Below are 24,651 nucleotides of genomic sequence, written 5' to 3'. Positions count from 1 at the left end.
CGGACGATGATGATACAAACGTTAAGAACTGAGAAATGTATATGTTTTGCATATTAGCTATGCTAATCTGGGGGCGGCTGTACTAAATTCCTTATATGGGTAGCTTTTCTATGTGTATTACGTAGTTGTGCACGTACTGTGCGTTGACGGCAGTTCTGTCATCGCGTCTTTGTTTACTTTCAGTTTCGTTTCTGCCGTCATCTTCGATGAGTGATAAATGTGCGTGCATGAATGTAAGTTCATCCATCTTTGTATTTATCTGTTATGTCGCGATATATTAACCCTTTCATGTCGTGATAGTATATCTGATCATTATGACTTTGATCATATCGTGATTTGATGTGTCTGAGGCGAGTGATGCACAGTGTAATGCATGTGTGTATGTTTAGCGCCATTTAACGTGCTGTAGACAATACTAACGTATATAGATTATGTTTACTGAGGTAAATGTTTATGTTAATGTATGCAGACCGAATTTGATATATATTCTATTTGTTTATTGCAGACTAAACCACACTTTATCACTTCTGTTTCCTAATGGCTGTATGTTCAACATGTGAATGGTCATACTGACGAGATATAAACCAGTCAAACGATCTTCTGTCTCCTGTCACACTTCTTGCCGGAGTTCCGTAGTGGACTAGCACTCCACCTAACTACAGAATATATTAGTCCTTTACATTTTTTACTTTGTTAGCACATATTACAGATTTTAGGGTGATCAATTAATCTTTGCAAGTTCATACAGAGAAAAAATAGGTTGTCTTGGTAATCTTTAATCAAAATCTGAGAAGTAACTTTCGGTCTGTACACAAAAAAATATTGCAAAAAAAGCCTGACCTGTACTGACGGCATTATTGAACCATATTTTCTTCATTAGAATGTTGAAAGTGTCAAGTAAGTTTCATTCATAATGTTTCTATTTAATGTAAAATGAGAGATCATGCTGGAGTGAAGCTCCAGTGTTGAATGTGATCAATGCGGGAAAACGTTTCTTAGGGCGTGGTGAGCTTGTGCCAGGGCGTGGATAGTGAGCCGTTGGAAGAACCAACGTACATCACTATGACCTACAACGTCCAATAGGAAAATTCAACTGCAGTAGCCACAGTTCAACCTTAAGAGGGCAGCACTCAGACGTTTTTACACCATATTATGTCAAAGTATTTATTTGAATCAATGAACAGCACTAACAGACAGTGTTGGGAACGTTACTTTAAAAAGTAATTATAGTTACTCACTACTTGTTCTAAAAAGTAACTGAGTTAGTAACTAAATTACTCTATAATAAAAGTAACTCGTTACCAGGGAAAGTAACTATTTGCTTTACTGTAATAAAAAAAGTTGCTATAAGTCATAGAATTTAGATTTTTTAACCAGTTTTCACAAGTCAGTTGAAATGAGTAGAACAGACAAGTGTTTGTACATAACTTTTGATATTTATTGACAGTGTTGGTCAAGTTACTTAAAAAAGTAATTAGTTATTTTTACGAGTTACTACTCACAAATAGTAATTAAATTAGTAACATCATTAAAAAAGGTAACTAATTACCAGGAAAAGTAACTACTGTTACAATTTTTTTAAATGTTCAAATATGTAAAATAACTTGGATGCCCCCAATATTAAATGAATGAAATGCAGACTAAATAGAATAAATTATTATTATAAAACATTGTACACTAATCTACACTATTTTAATGTTGCTGTGGGACAATGTGAGAGACACCTATCAAATTCAATACATTATTGTAAATATCAGTAATATAGTGGAACATTAAAACAAAATAGATTGTGTAGAACTGTAATATATATTGGACAGACCCCAACTGGCCATCAAATAAATCTAAAAATAAATGATGCTCTTTAAGAAAAGTCTACCAAAAATAGAAAATAATAATAATAAACTTAAATAAAATTTAAAATGATTTTAAATGAGACCAGAAATAAAAACAAACTAAAGTATAAAGTCCTCATTGTTTAGTCATGAAACTCTTAAATCTGTTGTACAAATAAAGATAGAAATGTTGTTGCATTTGATTGGAAACATTAGAGAAGCTACATTAAAGAGTAAATAAAAAAAGCTCAACATGGATAATATTTTTTTTCTTTGTTATAGTGTATTTATACAGTCAAGCTGTCAGTTCACAAAGTATGTTAATAGTGCTAAAAGCACAGAAAGCTAAAAGCATTACGAGACCGATAATTCACAGGTAATTAGTTTAACACTTCAAACACGAGAGGTGACAGTGATTCATTGATTAAATGTTCCTAATTTAAATGTAAAACAGATAGCTTGTTAACAGCCAACTGAAGGAAACCTTTTTTTAAACAGAAGAAGAAGAAGAAAAAAAAAAACTTTTCTTAGCCTTACTTTTCACCGCAGAAGCATTCCGTTTTATAACATTAGCAAGAAAATAAGAAAATTTGTTCACACATTTCAGTTTTTTGTTTTGTTTTTGTTTGTTAAAAAGGTTTCTAAAGTCCCATAATCTAAACTAGAAAAAGTTGCATAAAACACATACAAGTTTTGAGTGTCCCCCCAACCCCCCCACCCCCCCACCCCCAGCCATAATAAAAGCAACCTAAAAGCTTTTTGTTCATTGTGGGAGTGTTAGTACATTAGCGCTTTAGCTCTTTCAGCCCATTTGCCTTATCCGTACTTGTCTGACAGCCAGAGTGAGCAAAGAGGTGCTCTAAATCATGTTTACTTTAACATTTGGAGCCGCTTGACTCCGGGCCAGCAGATGCATCCAAGGACACATTTTAGAGGGACTGTGTTGTGCGTGGCCAATGATTAGGTATTCTAAAGCCCAGCCGCCTTTATCAGCTGTCAGAAGAGCCACGCTCTGCTCTGTGCGCCATTACTCAGGTGGTCGGTTCACTCCACAGCTAGCCTCTTTTTCACTTCGATGTGTTTCCCTCTGTCTGTACCCACTTCGTCGTGTTTCTCTTCCTTTTTTCCTACAGCCTCCTGATCTCATGTTGTGCTTCCTGGAGTGTATCCGTACCTCTGCTAATTATTTAGTTCACGTTCTTGATAGATTAAAAAACAACAAGGGGTGGTTCCGTGGTTTTTTTCTAGTCTTGGTTTTGTTTTTGGGGCGCAGTATAACATTATACATTTTTTTAAAGCCCTATTTTTCTTATATTTAACCGTTATTCCACACCACTGTCTCCACTGTCTTTTGAACGGCTCGTTTGCTTCTTGCTTCTATGAAGCCCATCCCTCCGAAAAACGCAATGGTCTTAGATTGGTTAGATGGCCAATTGTAGTTTCATGTATTTTTATTGGCTGAAGTGCCAAGCACAGGTTGTCTGGAAACGCCACGCCCCTTACCATAACGGGTAGAAGACACATCTGCGGTGACTAGCAAGGGTTTATGATGTCACCAACCCGGGAAGAAGCTCATTGTAGTCCAAACCGGCCATTTTTGTAGGCAATAAACTGCCGTAACATAAAAAAAAAAACAATATATCTGTTTGCATTGAACTTTCAGCGCTGTAACTTTGCAGATACTGTTTATGCTCAAGCAGCAACATTACACACTAACTAAAGTTAAAAAAAAAGTGAAATCACATGCAACCACCCCTTTAAATAAGGAAATAAAGGAAAGCTTACACGTGCTGTAATTTTTGTAACGCAATTTTAAACATGCCAACCGAGGGGTTTAGTGTGTAGATAACAAACGGTAAATTTGTTTAATTGCAATTAATCGCATGATTGTCATGAGTTAACTCGCGATTAATCGCAATTTAATCGCAGATTTTTATTTCTTGTAAATGTATCTTAAATTAAGTTTGAATTAAGTTTTTAATACTCTAATCAACATGGGTATATGGACAAATATGCATGCTTTATACAGATGTACGTTTATTATTAGTGAAACCATATAATACTTATTCAATAATAATCAATAAAACAGCATGAAGACTAGACATGTATCAAAGGTCATAGATGTTTATCAAAGAACTAGTTCATGTCTCTTAAGCCTAGCTTAAAAATTCAGGAAAAGCAGGGATCTATCTCATATTAAGAATATAAATAAAGGGAGTATTACTGGCAGTTTAATTCAGAACAGGGCACAGGTCGTATGAAAAACTGGTAATGTGAAAGCTGTCATGCGGACCTGTGAGCACACCAGTACCACACCATACCCGGAGTTGGTCCATATTCCACGAGTAGGAATATAGTGCGGCCCCTTTAAGAGAGGCGCGCTCTCTATTGAACTTCGGGTATTTTGCGTGTGCGCACCGAACTATGCCTCGATTCACGTGAACAGTGTGAAGAACACGGACTCGGGAGCGTTCTTGTTCAGAAGAGTAACCTGTGCATTCGTTTTAGCCGATTGTGTAAGTGGTACCACTGTAAGTGGTAATGTGTCAGTGATTTACCTCAGACATGACCGAGAGTGAGCTTCAGTGTATTCACGACCTGGTGTCTATGGTTAAACATAAAATATGGTACCTTATAGGCAATAACTGCACTTTTGGTTTAGAATATTAATGATAACCATTTTCTTTCCCTATTAATGTTTGCTGCTGCATCCTTTACGACTATGGCTTATCCCGATTTCTCAAACTACGGGCTACGGATCAAACAGAAAATGCGTGCTGCGTTAACGCGTGTTAATAAATTTAGTGCCTTTAAAATGAATTTGCGTTTTGAGGTTTGGTAACCGTAGTATAAGCAGAATAATTGACACTGAATTATTGAAAATATTGATTCGCGTTGTGGCCACGTTACCACCTTGAATGTGCATTATTTTGTAATAATTTATCGGCCCATCGTTAATTATTCCTTACATATCACATTCGTAGCACGGGTATACAGGGATATTGTGTTTATCATTAGTAACAGTTCGACGGCACAAGTGAATGAATAAGAAACAACAATGGAGTGTCTTTAAAACCTCTTTTGAGCTTAAGTCATGTTCCTTCGTTACTAACGTTAGTTCTAAAGTGAGAAAAAGTAATGGAGGATTATTTTTTTCGCACTTTAGAACTAGTAACGAAGGAACATGAGTTGCTTTATTGAAGCTTCTTGTATTATCTCGATTATATCTAGTGGTATCCCCAATCTAGTGGTGTAATAATGTAACTGTCACTGAATTAAAAATCATAATCACTAATGGACCCTTTCTCAATACCAAATACGGCATATTATAATGATATGTATTGAACAATTATATTTAAATGAAAAACAACAGCCATTATAAAAGACAATAGGATATAAACACAAGCAAACAATTCAGTCAAACGTACAAAAGCAGCGCTCTTGTAGGCTTCAGCATTTTTTGATAAATATAGCCTAAATATTAATTTATGAAGCTTAATTTTTCCCTTAACTAAAACCGGCCAAAGACCAAAGATTGCCTGTTAGATATAGACCAAATTAATTATATCTCATATTTAACCATTATAAACAGTAAAAGCCAGGAGCAAATACCCAAAGGACTGGCTGAGATGAAACTATTCTCAGCGGGTACATGAGCACTGAACGGTCACTGACGGCCCGAAGCTCACATCTGCAAAAGCTTTTAAACTAATTGTAAAACAGGCACTGTGTCTGTATATGAGTCACATATTTGAGGTCTAAATAACTACATTCTCACCTAAAAAAAAACTGATTCGAGAACCAGAAAGAACTGTTATATATATAACAGTTCTTTCTGTGTTTATGTGTGTGTGTGTGTGTGTGTGTGTGTGTGTGTGTGTGTGTGTGTGTGTGTGTGTGTGTGTGTGTGTGTGCGTGTGTGTGTGCGTGTGTGTGTGCGTGTGCGTGTGCGTGTGCGTGTGCGTGTGCGTGTGCGTGTGCGCGTGCGCGTGCGCGTGCGCGTGCGCGTGCGCGTGCGCGTGTGTGTGTGTGTGTGTGTGTGTGTGTGTGTGTGCTATTTATAAAAACCTAATACATTCCCCTTTTAGTTGTAACAATTGTATAAATATATCTGTGTATGTACATATTCATACATTTGACAAATTAATTCTTAAGTCTTATATTTTATCTCTGAATGATAAAGCATGATATTAATTAATAGATGATATGCACATTTGCTTCATCTTTTAGAGATAAAAATGTATGTCTATATATTATAAATTATATTAACTATAAATGCTTGTATTTTAGTGTAGTACTTTTGTACTGGTTTTAAGGATATAGTTGTTGTTGTTTTTTTCTGGAAAACAAGACAAGAATCCGGATTAACAAATCATTTCTGATATGTGCCTTCATATCGGCCAGCGCTAGCTTCTCAAAACATTTTGTATTAACAGTTCATACAGCTTGCCTACACACACGCATACACACCTTACCTCAAGTTTCCCTTATCCTTTCAATCCTCTATTTGTTTTCACAGAAAGGAAAAAAAAGCTTTTTTCTTTGAGACATTTCTCTCTGCAAATCAGCAGAAGAGAGACGCATCTGTTGCTCTCCTGCACAGAAGAATAGCATGTGGAAGGTACGAGGATTGCAGACGCTTTCACCTAGACAAACTGATCATGTCTGACAGGTGTTTTATTCGGCCTCTGAGAGCCTCTCCACTCCTAACACAACATGAAAGGTCAAGCAAAGCCTGCCTCAAGTGGTGACCACCTCATGTTTGCCATCTTTCCCCTGCATAGCCCATCTAAAATTGATACCGCAGCTACCAAATACATTTGGGGAAACCAATGAGTGTAAATGTCACATATGGGGGATCCAGCACTGAAGAAATTAATAGCTTTTTTCAGAGTCTACTGCCCATTTTGGCTGAGCTACGGCTGCTATTTGAAGTCCTCTCCCATTCCTACATATGGATGATTATTGAGCATATACACGCAGGATTCACTCTAATGGCTTTTCCCCATTTCAACAGACAGCTGAAAGGATGAGTGAGAAAATGCAGCAGCCGTTGTGATCCAGGTGCTGTTTTATAAATTTTGTAATGGCGATGATTAGGTAATCTTCTGCTTTTGCCATGTGCATTTCGCGAGTTGAGGGCATCCATTACTGTATCACCGCCATAGAGGTTTCTATGGTTTCAAACACTGGAAACTTTCATTTCTTAAATTGAATTTTCCAGTTAAATATTTTATTTTTATTTAACACTTTTATAGGCAAAGATCACAGACAGCCCCAAGCCCCAAGAATGTTGTTTAACATTCACTTCACGTTAAAACATCACACTCTTGCTTGTTCTGGACAAACTGAGTATCATTAGAAAGATTAAATCTTGGAAATGTGACCACTGTTTAGGATAAAACTAGGTTGCAGTGACATTAATTTCTTAATTTATGTCAGGAGTGCAAAATAATCAGTTTGTAATTTTGGCTATTTTGAATAGAATATTTCAGATTCCCTCACATCTGCTCCGGTTTATTTGTGTTTACATAGCTTTACTGAACAGCATCCCTTAGGGCTTTTAGTCCAAAGGTGCACATATTTGGAGAATATGATTATGATAGAGATGCACTGATTGCAAATTTTTTGGCTGATTCAGAGTTTTTTGTAAGTGTGAATTACTTTTAAATTATGTGTAAATAAAAATGTGTGTAAATCACTTATGAATGGGAGAAAGTGCAACGCCCAATATGGCAAATAAGCCCTGCTTTCTAAATGAAAGAGTTGATCGTTGATTTGTAAAGTCATCATGTCATTGCAGCTTCCATCAGACACACTGAGACACGTTTAGGATTGCGCATGTGCATGAACTTTTTCCAGGCTGAAAAATGAATTTTTTTATCATTTAGGTTTTTTTTTTCTTTCAAGAATCGAGCGTTTAGAAACCACAGTTGTTGTCAGACTTTATTGATTTCAAATATTAAATTGAATCGGAAACTTGTTAAACATTTTAGGAGAATTTTTTATTCAAGGTAGTAATCGGAAGGAGCTAAGACTGACTGGCTGGTCAACGGTTCAGGATGATCATAAGGAAATTGACCCCAAGCTGGTCAATGAGTGCATCTCTAGATTATGGTTATGAAAATTTGCAAATTTATCTTAAATTTACTGTGATACAACAAAACAGGAATAAAAGGTGCATTATGTAAATTTTAGCGGCATCTAACTTTGGAAGCACAAAGAGAAGCTACGGTGGCTGACACAGGACAAAGATGACATTGTTTTCGACCGAAGAGTGTGACTAGCGCTCCGTAAAGCAGTTTCTCCGTTTAGGGCTACTGTTGAAACATGGCGGCGCAAAATGGTGACTTCACTGTAACGGTGTATGTAGATAAAAATGGCTCATCGTAAGGTAATAAAACATAACGGTTCATTATGTAAGGTCTTTATACATCACTCAAATCATAGTTATGTATATTGTATTGCATATCTGTCAGTAGATCCTCACAAGTATTACACACTGCACCTTAAAATAATTAAAATGTAAAATATTTCTTTTATACTGATTAAAATTGTATTTGGCAGTCAACAGACAGATTATTAAATCTTTTTAAACCCGATTTAATAAGTTGTTTTTATCCCACCAGGGGTCTGAATGTGTTATTTTGGAGACTCTGCATGTGAACTCTCAGTGGAAAGCCGTCTTGAAGTCAGTCCAGTTATATCTAAAGGGCAGCAAACAGGATGACACACTTTTTGATACTCTAATTTGGTTATTTGGCCAGTTTATTGCTTCAGCGGCCTACTGTTGGGAGCTCTTGGTGGGAGGTTAATAAAACACCAGTAATGAGTCACGTTCCACATTAATTACTGTAATAAAAGACCGGGTTCAAAGATCCCGCATGGACTGAACTCCCTGAACACTTAGGCCAGGAACATACTCAATGCAGAGCCATAAATACATTTTTTGGTGAGATTTATTTTTTGCTGCTTTGCTGTTATTGAGATAGGAACGTGTGGAATGTAGACAGGAAGTAGGAATTAGGAAAGAGAGAAAAAGAAGGAACTGGAAAGGAACATATGCCAGAATTCAGAATCGGGTCACCCCAAACGGTGATGCAGTTAATAGGACCATAATGACCACAAATGCACTACCGTTACAAAGATTGAAGTCAGTAAGTTTGTTTGTTTTTCTAAGAAATGAATACTTTTATTTAGCAATGATGCATTTCATTGATCAAAAGTGACAGTAAGGACATTTATAATGTGCTCTTTTGAACTTTCTATTTATCACAAAAAAAAACTGAATTCCCAAAAAAATATTAAAGGTGCCCTGTGTAAAAATGGAGGTAAAAATATCCAAAATATGACCTACACGCATCAAAAAATGAGAAGAAATAAAGGCGATGATGTCATTAAAAAAATGTCAAGTTATAGTGCTGCAGAGATATCAACCTTAATTAGCAGTAGCATTACTTGCCCCGGCCCGTCAGGTATCGTAATACCAGTCTCAGCCATGGGAGGCGGTATGCGGGCAACATAACCACCAGCCAACCTGGCGTACTTGAACCTGATGTCAATCGTGTGGAAAGTAAAGCCCACTACTTCATATCAGTTCAGGGAAGAGAGTGGATGGATGGCTGAAGCCCTCGGCCCCTTAAATGTATCTGATATGATAAAAATAGCTGTTTTTACCTGACCAGAAAAAGCGGAAGTGCGGGCGCCCGGCGATTGTGTCCTCTCCCGTGATAATAAAAGTCCCGGTACATGCGAGCCGTTTAGAATAGGCGCCCTCCAGTGGACGAAAAGTTGCATAGTGCACCTTTAAGGAGTGGAACATTGATAATAAGAAATGTGTTTTGAGCAATCGTAACGCTGAAGAGTAATGATGCTGAATAGAAAATGGAATGTTTTTGTTAATGCCCACTATAGCACTCCTTGTGGTAACGCTGAGAATTGCATTGTGACACAATGGACCCTATTTTAACAATCTGAGCACATGGTCTGAACCACATGGCACAGGTCCACTTTTGCTAGTTTAACGACAGAAAAAAAAAAAAACGGTTGTCACACCTGGTGCATGGTCCAAAAGGGTTGTCCCTAGTCTCATAATGAGTCATGGGTGTGTTTTTGGCCTAACGTACAATAAACCAGTCAGAGTCTCATCTCCCTTTCCCTTTAAAAGCCAGTTGCTCTTGCACAATGGCGGATTCACTATTTACATGGCGGAATTTGCGAGCGGAAAGACTGGGTGCTTTTCCAGAGAGGAAATATTTTTAATATTTTAAAAATGTTTGTGTGCTGCTGCTCATCCATGTGTGTGTAATAAGCAGAGTGTATGCATGTTGTACACACGAATATAGGCACATATTACTAATGCACCCTTTAAATAACACAATACTGTACCATTTGGCTTTAGACCAGGTTTTTGTTGGTCAGTGGTGCAGTTGTCAGTTGTCTCAACGTGCCAATAATACATCTGAACACACCTGGCTTTTAGACCAGAACGCCCATGGGTGAACAGATGGGCGCGAGTGCATTTACTATTTAAACAACATGGCACTGGACAACTCGGTTGGGCTGAAACTAGCAAAAAACACTTGCGTCACACCTGCTAGGGGTATATGCTTCATCAGTTTGCAATTGCGAGAAGTGTTTGCCCTCACATACTTAGGTATATCACGTGCCTTGGGCTTCATTCATACAACAGCGCTATACAGTTGTCAGTACTGTTTGATAAGCTAAATAGGTTTCTGTTCATATGTGACAACCTGCAATTTTGATGGGTCATGACTAAATGTTTGGATTGTGTTCACTTGGTAAGTACTGTATTAACAGAAGCACAATTGACAATTAGCTGTCTGTCATGTCACTGACGTACATGTAGCAAAAGCACTTTCTTTGGTGGGGTTGTTGTTTTGCTGTCAATCACTAATACTCTTTCCTGTGAGGTTATGAAAAATGGCAGAAAATAGGGCTGTTGTGTAGCTATTGAGCGAGACTAAACTACTATTCTGTTTGTGTGAAGGAGGACATAAATGAGGGGGGAAAGGCTTTTTGACCACATACAGTGTAAGGGGGGTTCGCCTACAGTGATTCAGGCTGCAGAATGACTAAAGAAATGTTATCTGCAAGATGGTAGAAAACTGTAAATTTCTTGTCTATTACCACCCACAGCTATTTATACCAACAACCAGCCCAGTTACAATAGCAAAATATGTGGGAGAGCATTGCTATAATGTGAAAATATTGTATTGCAATAGATAGCACTTCAAAGTTAATACCGAGTCAAAACTAGTTAGCACAGTATTTGTAATTAAAATTATTTAATAACAATATATGATTATGGTTACACTTAAAATAGTTACAAAAGAGATGTACGAGATGATAAAATCATACTTATATCATTAATTGTACCCAGCGTGAATATGTTAGCAGAGAGGGAGAGAGGAAGATGCAGAGAATAAAAGAGACAACAGTTAAAATCTTCTTTTATCCCATCCTTGACCATGTGATTAAAACCCAAATGTGAGACATTAAAACTGACCAGATCAAAAAATGTAAACTTCTCCCACTGTACTAAAGGTGTGAGACACATATTGGCATACAGGCCTTTCAACAACTCTTTGTCTTTAGGAATTCCAAATCAACTTCAACATTTATTAGGCTTTAAAAAAATAACTTTTCATTGAAGGGAACTTAAAACAATTTTCACTTGAATCCCATTATAAATGTTATATTTACCGGTGGCCTTCCTGTTAGGCATATAGAGAAATTGAATAAAGTTATCAACACCTTTCTAAACTGCATAAAGTAAAAATGTATTATATATAAAATCGTTTAAAAGCATTTGCATGAATAAGCGAGTGAGCATAGAAAGTAAAGCTGGCCAAAGGATGATATAAAAACGTATGCTGTGTTAATTGCATAAATATTTTTAACGCTTAAAGCTGAAAAAATATATAAGAATTGCATGCGTTAATGTGCTAATTTTGACAGCACTACTCTTTATTAATAATCAATTCCACATGCTAGTATAGTTCATTAATTAAACTATTCATGCTGTTGCCATGCAACCTAATAACTTTGGTGTACACACAGCCTTTATGTATTTTAAAATACTGATTTGACAAAGCAAGCATACCAGCTAAACATATTCATGTTCATGCAGACAAGCATTGCTCTAGCTAATATGAAACAAGCACACTGAGAATTGTGAGCTACATCAGCTTACGATGTCTTGCATAAGTAATATCAAATATATTACTGTAAATAAGTCATTTTCCCTTGTGTATTTTCTCCTAGGACTGTACAAATGCAGCATTTGTGTGCATAATGGATGACTGAGAGAGTATTATGGGTAATCACACCGAGCGAAGACCCCACAAGCTTGTGATTTACTGCTGTCAGAGGCATTATAATTGCAGGGGCTGGGAATTACAGGGCAACCATGAGAGATAAATCTTAACCATGCTGATTTTCTGCTGCTGCTTATTAAGTCTGGAAGGAATACATGTGTATGTGTGTCCACTTACCATTTTTAAGCAGCATAGCCGAGACCGGGTGATGTTTTCTCTTCTTTTAAAATGAGAAATGAACTTTGAGATTGTATTTCTCTCCTTGTGTTTGGCATTTGTTATCTGCCGGTGTATTTGGATTTTTATTTATAGTGCTTCATGCTTGTATCCTATAAGTTTATATAAGCCTATCTAATTACATTCAAAGTCAGTTGTCATTTCATTTTAAATCAGTAGTGTTTTTTTCTTTCCTTAAGGTACACATCACTATCACTATTGAACAATCTAACAATCACATTTTATGCGGCTTGTTGAGAAAAGCTGTGCAATTTTCTAACCGGACCCGAATTTCTATTTTTACCTGGTGGACATTAAAACAGGGTGGCGAATTCCCTAATAAAGACAAAAGCACACAATGAAATTAACGAACCTTAATCTAAAATTAAGGAAACTGAAAATGTAAAAACAGTAATAGATTGTATATACAGTGCGCTCCACTAATATTAGCACCCTTGGTAAATAAGAGCAAAGCGGCTGTGAAAATATTTAACATTTATTTTATGATTTTTTTAAAATCACAAAATTCTAACCATTAATTGAAGTAAACAATTGAAAGTGGGGAAAAATCCCATTATGAAATAGTTTTTGGACACAATTATTGGCACCCAAATATCGCAATGTCCTTTTCCTAAGAGAACGCCTTGGTTATGACGGTAACCTTGGTTCCCTGAAGAGGAAACGAGATTCTGCGCTTACTGACGCTGTTGCAATCACACAGAGTGTTCCCACAGCGTCAGTCGATGCAGTGCGAGTTTCCTCTCAAGGGAACATCTGAGTCTTCTTCCAGTAATGCCTGATGAGTAGGGATGGCGAAAACGAAACATTTTCTTGACAGACCACCGAGCCTCATTAGCCGGTTGAAACCGGTTAACCGATTAGTTTAAAATATGTGAGCCGCGCCTGCAATTTCGCATCTCTCTGCAGCTCTGCCTCCCGCTTTCACACACACACTGTCCGCATCCCTTCCACTCACGTCACTTTTAAAAAAAATCCCCTACAGCGCGAAACATGAGTCCCGCAAACGCAGCGCCGAGGAGCTTGTTTGTAATCAGAGGACAAATGGCTCCTTAGTTTTGAAATGGTTTGGGTACAAGGTGATCGCGTTGAAAATAAAGGAATTTGTCTAGCATAAGAAGCTCATTTGAAACGTTGCCTCGGCTCATTTAAGAAAATGACAGCTCCGAAGAGACGCCGCTTTAGTTTGAGGTAGTGCTAACAATAATAAAGAAAGATGATGATCAACACCTTATGTGTTTCCACTGAAATGCAGATGTAATGTATTTCCAAATGTAAGTCCATCTTATGAGGAATGACGCTTCATACTGTCGTCTGCTCTGGTTCTAACCTCGAGTGTTTTAGCCTGTTTACTTTTTGCAAACCTTGTGAGCGCAAACCCAAACGCTGTGACCTTGCGCCAAATGTTTTTATTGGTTTATTAAGTACAAACAGGCGAGTTATGAAAAATTGAGTGTGAGGGATTTGTTCACTTCACACAAAAAGATTTTGGAATGAGATTTCTAACTGTAGTAGCGTTTAATCCACTGTGTATAATAGCCTAATTTAGAGATCACTTTTTTTTTAACTAACAACTTTGATCAGTTAACGTTGATACGGTCAACCATCGGTCAAACGGTCATCTGTTAACATCTGAGTTTTGAGAACTCTTGGTGAGAGATCAGAGATCATTCCTCAATACAGAATCTCTAGATCCTTCAGATTCCCAGCTCCATGTTGGTGCTCCTTCTCTTCAGTTCAGCCGCTCATTTTCTATAGAGTTCAGGTCAGGGGCCTGGGACAGCCATGGCTGAAGCTTCATTTTGTACTCAGTGACATATTTTGTGTCGATTTTGATGTCTGTTTTGGATCATTGTCCTGATCCAACTTCGGTCCATTATAAGAGTTCTAGCTTAGGCCGTTAGTTTTTATCTGTTGGTATTTGCTAGAATCCATGATACCATGAATCTAAACAAGATGTCCAGGACCTCCAGAAAAATAAAAATAAAAATAGACCAACAACATTAAAGATCTAGCAGTATATTTAACTGTGTGCATGGGTTGCTTTTTTTCCTGTTTGCACCAAACATGTCTGGTGGGTGTGCTGCCAAAAAAAGCTATTGTTTTGTTTCATCTGACCATAGAAGTATGTCCCTTTTGAAGTTCCAGTCGTGTCTGACAACTGTATATGCTGGAGTTGGTTTTTGGATAAGTAAGGATGATTTTTCTTGACAACCTTCCAAACATCTTGATGTAGGTGCTGTTGCACAAAATTGTTTTTTTAGGCTTTTTGACCCTAAGACTCAACTAATCTATTCAATTTGCATGCACCTAGTCACCCTGATGTGCTAAAGTATATTCAGGAATATACTTCAGAGATATTTTGCTCATAAGAATGTCTAGGGGTGCCAATAATTGTGGCCAACATGCACTGAAGCAAAGCATTCATTTTATAATTTGTTTTATATTTACTTCAATGAAAGGTTAGAATTTCATGGATTTTTTAAATGAAAGAGTAGGCTGAAGGATGAAAGGATAAACAACGCAGATTTATTTTCATAGTCGCCTTTGCTCATATATATATATATATATATATATATATATATATATATATATATATATATATATATATATATATATATATATATATATATATATATATATATATATATATATATATATGCGTGTGTGTGTGTATAATCAACTATATAATCTGATTTCACAGCTTTCACTTGCACTAATAGCAAGATATTTCCTTTATTTATTCTCTTTCATGGAAATCATTTTCTTCTGTGTTTAAATTCTTTATATACTTCAGAAATATTAGGCTGAAGGATGAAAGGATAAACAATGCAGATTTATTTTCATAGTCGCCTTTGCTCATATTTACCATGATGCCAATGTTAGTTGAGGGCAATGTAAGTAATACAACAACACTGGAATGCAGTCTTTTGTACTTTATTTTACATTAAAATGAGACCTTCTAGTGAGTCTTAAACCCTAAACTATTCACTTGTGTTATGTATTCAATGTATTTAAAAGAAGACCAGGTTACATGTCCAAGCAACGATAATCAATTCTTGTGTAGTGTTTTAACACTCTTTCATTTGAAAAGTCAAGCTGCTTGTGCAGGTGTTGAACGCAATAAAAAAACTCCTCTGACAGGTTTGATTTCGACTGATTTGAGAAAAATATCCACTTCATCTATTTTTATGCCCTTTGTTATTTTACAGACTGAGAAAACACTCCAAATGATACAGTGCTTTAGTGCTTCTAAATCAACAGATTCAAAGAAGTGATTTGACCCATTCATTGACAACAACAACAACAAAAATACTCAAAAGAACAATTCATACATTAATTGAACATTGATCGTTCTAATTATAAACAAACAACAGAAATAATGGCAGACACAAATGTATTGTTAAATTATTGGCAGGAAACATTGTAGAAGGCGAGGTAAAGTCTAGACAGACAAATATGACCGTTTAAGATGTCTTAATATTTTCCAATAGTATTAATGCAATTGAGACGTCACTCTCGTTCCTGAGTAAAAATTCAGCCATAGAAACCTTAATTTTTAAATATTTTGAAAAATAGAAGTGGTTCTCAATGTGGGACAATATCCTCACTACAAGAGTTATTTGTTTAACTGCATTTCTCAGTAGCGAGGTGATAACGTCACAAATTTTGTAGCATGTGGTTTAATTTTTAAATCATGTCATTTCAGTAGCAAAGTATTTTCTAAGCCATTGATTAATAGTGCGTTCAAGTCACGCACATGAAGAGTACCATTAAGTCGTCAATACCAGTAGTGTTACGTAACAAGTGTGTAAAACTTGCGAAGACGGGGAAGAACTTGAATTAAGAACGTTAATAACAGAAACTCAAAAACTAGCATCGACAGAACAAAAAGCAGGCTAGCATTTACATAGACTGACAAACAGTTGGAGTTAACTGAAGGCTAAAGACATAGAGCAAATGAGATGATAACAAGGTGATTAACAAAACACAGGATAATGACATAACTAGGGAAAACTAGGTCACAGTTTCTTTAACCAAAAACACAATGAAAGCAACAGACATGACATAAGTGGGAAGCTCTGGATTTTCTTTAAGCCTCGATATTTTTAAGATGTGGGCGTGTCAGTGAGAAACATGGCGGATTACCACAATACTCAAATTGGGAGGGGGAGGGGGGGGGGGGGGGTTGCTACAGAAAGAAGAGACTTCAGCCGGGCCGGTGCGAAAACAATAGCTGTGTCTCATTTCAGAAGGCTGCGTCCTCCGGAGGTCGCATTCGAAGGGTGCATACGTCATAAGGCCGTCTCATTTCATAAAAGTGAGCAGGACTCTCCAAACGCGACCTTCAAATGTGTTGTTCTTTCACAGGATTTCGGAGTGTGCATGAGGTGTAGCCTTCACGGCTGGAGATAACCCACAATTCTTTGCGTCTCCGTTAACAACCGTCATTTTTTTTTATATTATATGAAAAAAACGGCACCACCGCCAGATATACATGCGAGCGTAGGTGTGTTTAAAATTAGTAGTTCAAGCTTTTTGTTTTTTGTTGGTTTTTTTAAGCTCTATTACCTCAAACAGATAGTTGTGGTAAACAGGATTACAACTGTTTAGTGCATTTTAAACGTTTAGAACAGTACATTGCTGTCAAGACAAGAAACATTTCATAGTCATTTTCAAGTTATAAATAATTTTCATTAATATAACTGGCATGAGAGCGCAACTAGGCTGAATGTGTTGGAATAGCAACGTGATACTTCCTGCCTGTGTGTCCTACGAAGGACGTCTCGTTTAATTCTGATTGAGGACACTCCGTATACTGCATCCTACACAGGACGTGTCCTCTTGAGGACGCAGCCTTCGAAATTTAACGAAATGAGACACAGCTAATGTGTGTTTTCCAGACAGGCTACCAAAACGTATGCCTGTCGGCAGAAATTCTTTCTTAATCTAAGCGTGTGTTAATCTAAGTATGTGTGTGTCTGTGTGTGTTCACGCTTATATCGACCAATCGTGCTGGCCATGTAATACATAAATCAATCGCGGGTGGATGAGAAATAAATTATTGTGTTTGTTTCATAAAGACGTTTACGAGTCCTTTGGTTGAGAGAATCTTCGCAGTTGCTGCTTTCAAAATAATCTCTCCCTCATGTGAACTGACAGCGGAGCTTAAACTCATTAAATATGCAAATCTTCTCCAATTCTAGCCGTGGGCGTTTACTTCCAAGACTCCAGTCCGGCACGCCCACCGAAACTCAGCGTTCAGGAGAGAGCCTCAAAACCAGTTTAGAAAATAGCCTATTACTTATTAGTCATGATGTTTTTGAATGTAAAAAACACAAACATCATTAGTTGATCTCAGACAACAGTATAAAAAAACGAAAAAAAAGCCTGTTCATGACACCTTTAAAGGTGGCGTGAAGCTATGTAACAGTAGCACACTTTTTCACATAATTCATTCAGTTACGGAGTTTTCTTTGTTGTGTCTTTCTCGTGTTGCTATGTGCGTCATGATAAACATGAATTATTTTGTGCTAGCTCTGAGAGGAAGCAGTTCACCTCTAAGGCTCTAACATTACTCCACATTGCACAGAAAGGAACTGGGAACTGATCTACTGGTAGCCCTAATGGACATTAAATGTAGTCACACATTGCTGATGTTAACATTAACATTATGAAAAATTATAATTTGCATGGTTTGACGTGATATGATAAAAACAATCGTCAGATTTAATAATTGTGATTGATTGCAATGCTTTCCCCCCCTTAGTTGTTCAGAACAAAAGTGGTTGTTAGCTATGTTCAGCTGACATATGTCAGTCATACTTTCAGACAGTAGAGTATGTGTTTCTGAATGATAGTATCCACATTGGATTCCTCCGCTCTCTGCACAACTCACGTAGAGTTGATAATTCCGCGAATAACTGCAATTCCAGTTTTCGAACAGAGATGGCGACAAAGAGGAAAAACGACGGACTGTAGCTTTAATTAAAGGGGCGATGAATTGAGAAATCAACTTTCCCTTGAGCTTTTGATATATACACTCTAAAAAATGCTGGGTTAAAAACAACCCAAGTTGGGTTAAAACTGCACCGACCCAACAATTGGGTTGTTTTAACCCAATGGTTGAGTTGTTTTAACCCAGTGGTTGGGTTAAATGTTGCTTAAGACAACCCAATTGCTGGGTAAGAACAACTCAACCATTGGGTTAAAACAACTCAACCATTGGGTTAAAACAACCCAATTGTTGGGTCGGTGCAGTTTCAACCCAACTTGGGTTGTTTTTAACCCAACATTTTTTAGAGTGTATATATATATATATGGTCATGGTAATATAAGATTATCCTGTACATTTTAGAGATGACAACTTCCTTGTTAGTCAAAGAAAAGCTTTTATAGACACCAGGCTCAGAAAATGATTGTGAGCTTGACCCTGACGTCATCTAGTGGCGAAACACCGCCTGTACAGAAAAATAAGTCTGTGTAATTCAGTAGCCCCACCCACCGACTCATCGGATCACTAGCCAGCAGCAATAACACGTCGAAGAAGATAGCAAGATATTGTGGAAGGACACAGTCGCTGCATAAGCTTCCTTCGGATTATAATATTAGGATTAGGAATGTGTGATACTTCATTTATTTTTAACGATGTACCAGCTCACATGGGGAAGAACGTTTGTGTGTTTGCTTCATTTCACTGCGGAATCGTTTGTAAACAAGTCTCAAGTGCTGGATTTGCAGACACAATGTTGTGCCTTCTATATTGGATCCGACAGGAATGGTGCAACAAACTTATGTGAGTAAAACATGTTTTTTTTTTTTCTTTATATGTAGGCTAATAGTAGTCCCTGGGCTGTGTTTTTTAGGTGGGCTATCAAAATGAGAAGAAATATGTTCTTGTTCTGGGTGCGCGCGCACATCTGTGTGTGTGTGTTCACGCTTATATCCACAGATCATGCGGGCCGTGTAATACAGAAATAATATTCCAATCAATCACGGGTGGGTGAGAAATAAATTATTGTGTTTGTTTGATAAAGACAGTTACGAGCCCTCTGAGAGAATCCCGGTTGCAGCTTTCAAATCAATCCCTCAATTTCTCCCTCATGAAGGGGAAGGGGAGCTAAAGCTCATTAAATATGCAAATCTTCTCCAATCCTAGCCGTGGGCGTTTACTTCCAAGTCTCCAGTGCGGCACGCCCATCAAAACCCAGCAATCAGGAGAGAGCCTCAAATCCAGTGTAGAAAATAGCCTATTACATATTAGTTATGATGTTTTTGAATGTAAAAACCACACTGACGTCATTAGTTTTATACTCAGATAAAACTAATGACATTTTCTACTCAAAGCTAGTTCATGACACCTTTAAGAGAAAGTACTCCGCCATCTTACTCCGAAAAAAGTGACTTGAAGGCAGAGGAGTTCCTACCTTATAAATACAAACTTTCCTGGAAGACTTGAACGCTCCACAAATTGCAGGGTTGAATTAATGTTTTAGGGTTACATATTTTACGAGATTCCCTGAGAAGGGAATGAGATGCTGCTTCAGTTGTTGACGCTATGGGGACACCTTTGGTATGTGCCGGTATCTCTTGGGGATAAAGGAGGAGAAATCCTTCCTCCTAGATACCCCAGTTTCACCATTCGCCCTAATTTACCCATTTCTGTGCATCTTCCTTCAGATAAATCGAAGTTGATGATGTGATATGCAGACGCACTTTAATAGTCATGCCAGTGAAGTCAGATAACTGCTGTAGCCAATTGCATTGATGGGAGAAATTATGACAAAAAACTTGGTTGAATAACGTTAAGAGTAAAGTTGTGGCATTTACTCATCCATGTCCCTTTGTTCCCGATATGTACATTATACCCACCGATTATCAAAAATCTTTCTAGATAACAAAATATTTTCTTGCGACCTTATATGAATTCTTTTGATAACATACATCATTTTAAATAGAATCGTGTCATAATCGTGGGTAACATGGGAACTGTTACAATTGGCATCAAACTACACATGACAATTTATGAGATTAACTCTAGGCCTTTGCTCAAAACTCACTGTAAACTACCATTGAGTGTTTGTAATATCTTCCAATTGCGATCTAATGTGGAATTTGGTCATAAAATGAGGCAGAAATGTGTTGTTTTAACATTTTAAAATAAGCGAATCACTACCCCAACGTATGTCACAATATGGAAGAAAATGTCTACAATTACTTCAGTTTCATCATAACTTTAAGCTTGCGTCAGGCACTTTGCTAAAAGTGTCTATCTCAAGATCCTGCCACCCAATTGGACAAATAGTTTTTCGGAACAGGGTTTTGGCACAGCTGTCTTGAGGATTAGTTTCTCCCTGCTCTTTGCTGACTTTTATTTTTTAGCTTTTTTTATTTTTTTATTTATGTTTTATTCTCTGGCAGCTTCATTTTTCCCCAGTCGTCTCAGGGTTCACTCACGCCACTCACTGTAACACTGTCATTTTCCAGAGGCGGTTTGAATTATAGATGAGCATATTTACTGACTGGTGATATTATGGCCGAGACCGAGAGAAAGGCAGAGGGAGATTTACTTATCCCTCAGGCTCAGGAAACGTGGAAGACGAGTCTCCGGAGCTCATAAACGAGAGAGGGGAAATGCGTCCTTGAATTTTTCGGACAAACATCTGCAGCTCATTTGCAGCAAGTGACAGGAATGTTTATGTTACTTCTCACATGTGATCATTGTGTTGTCGTTTCGTTCCCTGATACATTTATGCAGCGTCAATCTCTCCTAGCCATCTGCTTTCTTCTGTATTTACAAGTACGTTGCATGTAACCTGACAGTGCAAAAATCTTTTTTTTTCTAGTAAAGATTTGTCCAATTGAATAACATCCAATGAATTTGTCTTAAGTGTCGTAATACTTTTAAATTTTTTTAAAGGTGCACTATGTAGTATTTTTGCAGTAAAATATCCAAAAAACACTAGACCAGTGTTATATATTTTGTTCAGTTGAGTACTTACAATATCCCAAATGTTTCCAAATATTTGTAAATTGTGAGAAAATTGCTATTTAAGGACCCGGGACATTTCAGCATAGCGTTTGAGGGAGTCGCCTGTCAATTGTGTCATATCTGCGTTACCCTCGGTTGTATTCTGCAGATGCGCTTTTCTCTTAGCAATGTGAACATGTCACAGCAGTGCCGAGTGAACGAACAGAGTAACGTCATAACATCATTTTAAACACGCTTAAATGTATCTAATATGATTAACAAAGCCGCTTTACCTTATACTCACCCGCCGACTGTGTCCCGTCCCGTCCTGTCATATTAAAAGTCCCAGTGCTCGCGAGCCGTGTGTTTGTGTAACAATCGCTCCAGTGGCCGTGCTCAGCTCCACAACACTCGGTCCTGCTCTGCTTTACTCAGTGGAAGCTCAGTGTTGCGCCTTTAAAATTAGAACATATTGCTTTCAATGAGTATACGTACACACATCTGTAGCGGCATTCGGCACCTGTCCGTGGCGGCTCAGGAAGTTGTTTAAAATCCTGCCGCGCAACAGAGCGTGATTTTAAGATTTTATATTAATTGTATATTATATTTCCCTCAAATCATCAATGTACTGATTTCACCCTGTGCTACATGATACACGCATCGTGCAGCTCTTCGGTCAGAAGTCGATTCAAAAGTGAGCTTGCGCGTATATAATGTGCTCTTCCGGTGTGAGATACCTGAGGCGCGGGGCTGAGCTTCGCGTCCAGTGTGCGACCCCCTTTAGGCACAATCGGCTTAAGAACTTGCATGTAAACGCACTCAAAGTGTTCTTTTCCTCTCTAGCCAGGTATTTCTTTTAGGTTTATTTATAAAAAAATTCTGTCGACCATAGAAAGATTCGACTATTCTGATTCGAATGTGTAAATCCTTAGTCGGGGACACCCCTAGTATTTTGATGTATGAATATCTGAACATTCAATTTATCAAAAGAAAGAACAGACCCTGTTTTTTTCTAACTTAATGCATTGTTTTTTTTATAAACAATTGAATATGGGTAAGTTTCATTTAGAAAAACATTTTGAGCAAAAAGTCATAGACTACATTTGGATTAGATTTAGAATCAAATCTGTAGTTCGTACTGGGTCAACATTTCACTTACTAACCATTTTGATATATATATATACTGTTTGTTGATGACTTTAAAATATTTAAAAGTAGATTTTAGAAATAACTTTTTTGTGTGTAAATAATGCCATAATTTTCTCTTTGTCTCTTTTCCAGAGCCGAGTAAACCCTGTCAATGTGACTCCTCCCATTCAAGCTGTGGATCAAGACAGAAACATCCAGCCTCCTTCAGAGCGCCCGGGAATCCTGTACTCCATTCTCATCGGTAGGTCTCCGTCAGGCTCTCTCTACTCTATAATGAGTCGCTACCGGCATGCAAGGCCTCACTGTGGAGGAAACAGTGGTTTTCCAAGGAAAGGCAGAGCAGAGCGGCAGGTTGGAAATTCAGTGAGAGTCAAATGCGTTTATGCCGCAGGCAAGGTGCGCCCACCAACTGTGCTTTGAGATGAAACCTGGAAGCGGAGCAGTGGGCTCAGGAAACCACGCTGCTTGCGACCTGAGCCGAGGAACCAAAGTGCTCTGCCGAAATGGTTAGACCTTCAGTCAGAGAGGTTTCAGAACATATTGTAGGCCACAGCTGTGCCGGCTCAATCTGACAGCAGCGTCATGCTTTTAACTATCAACAAAGCACTCACTATTGAGTGTGGCTATTTATAGAGGAAATGCATTAATGATTTTATTCTGCCTTTCTGTATGAAATATGGCTATGAAAATGAATACACCATGTTTCAAAGTCATGGTGCCCCAATGAGTTATGTTCAGTGGCAAACATCAAGTCAAATCAAGTCGTTAGTCTTATGCATCCCTCCATTTCGACCATTTTTCTGTTTTTGTAGGGAAACCAACGCCATATGCAGAGTATTTCTCCTTGAATCGGACCTCAGCTGAGCTCCAGCTCCTGAAACCCATCAGCAGGGAACAGTACCAACATTTCGACTTGGTAATTAAGGTAAATATGACAACTTTGACAACAAAATGGTCACTAATGTAAATAGGTAAGCCAGACAGTGAAATTAAATGTGAAACATCAGGAAATTTTAAATATATTTTTTGGATAAATAAACACACACACACACACACAGACATATATACTTAAATACCTGCAAAACATGTACAATTATTGTCAAACATTAAGACATTTTAAATATCTCATAATTTTGGAGAGTGAGTGAGTGAGTGAGCGAGCAAGCCGGTCAGTGAGTGAGTGAGTCGTTCAGTGAGTGAGCGAGTCGGTCAGTGAATGAGTCAGTGAGTGAGTGAGTAAGTGAGTCGTTCAGTGAGTAAGCGAGTCGGTCAGTGAATGAGTGAGTGAGTGAGTGAGTGAGTGAGTCGTTCAGTGAGTGAGCGAGTCGGTCAGTGAATGAGTCAGTGAGTCAGTGAGTCAGTGAGTCAGTGAGTCAGTGAGTCAGTGAGTGAGTGAGTGAGTGAGTGAGTGAGTGAGTGAGTGAGTGAGTGAGTGAGTGAGTGAGTGAGTGAGTGGGTGGGTGGGTGGGTGGGTGGGTCGGTCAGTCAGTAAGTCAGGGAGTCAGGGAGGGAGTCAGGGAGTCGTTGAGTCTGTCAGTGAGTCTTTGACTCAGTCAGTAAGTCGGTCAGAGTGAGTGAGTGAGTCAGTGAGCGGGAGTGAGCAAGCGAGCAAATCAATGAATGACTGCCTCAAAAATCAGTGAAATGTAATGTCAGAAATCAGGAAATGTTATAAATAAAAAAATAAAAAAATAAATAAACAAACATGTATATGCATACATTTGGAGCATCAGTGAAATTAAATGCCAACGTGAGTGAATAGAACAAGACTAGATGCATACACCAATACCGCTATGAGTCCATAAGTGTGTATAGATTCAAGGATAATTGATTACATTATTAAAACTGAAAATATTAACTTAATCTAATTTCAAATCCATATTCTTTCTGATGTAGGAAACAAAAGGAGCTTGAACCTCATGTGCTAAGATGTTCGCAAATCTAAACATCTTGGCACATGAGGTTCAAGCCCCTTTTGTTTCCCACATCAGAAATAATATGGATTTGAATATGGATTATTTGGTCCCTATTTGGTGCTTTTATGTCCATTTTGGAGCTTGACCGAAGCGTGAACAGTAGATACCTTTACATGGACACCATTTAGCTCAATCGGAATGAATTCAAT

At 37.8% G+C, this 24,651-nt stretch overlaps 1 protein-coding gene across 4 annotated transcripts in view; it reads left to right on the top strand.

Moving 5' to 3' along the window:
* pcdh15b (protocadherin-related 15b) overlaps nucleotides 1-24,651 on the top strand; it is a 321,029-nt gene that overhangs the window by 115,760 nt on the left and 180,618 nt on the right. For all 4 annotated transcript variants that reach the window (XM_067430706.1, XM_067430704.1, XM_067430705.1 and 1 more), the window contains 2 exons: nucleotides 22,659-22,767; nucleotides 23,339-23,451. In XM_067430706.1, coding sequence (XP_067286807.1) covers nucleotides 22,659-22,767; nucleotides 23,339-23,451 — 222 coding nt within the window. The remainder of the gene's footprint in view (nucleotides 1-22,658; nucleotides 22,768-23,338; nucleotides 23,452-24,651) is intronic.

The sequence above is a fragment of the Pseudorasbora parva genome, chromosome 21 (assembly GCF_024679245.1).
Source record: "Pseudorasbora parva isolate DD20220531a chromosome 21, ASM2467924v1, whole genome shotgun sequence".
NCBI lineage: Eukaryota > Metazoa > Chordata > Actinopteri > Cypriniformes > Gobionidae > Pseudorasbora > Pseudorasbora parva.
The sequence above is the reverse complement of the archived record's forward strand: the minus strand, read 5'-3'. Positions and strand labels throughout refer to the sequence as shown.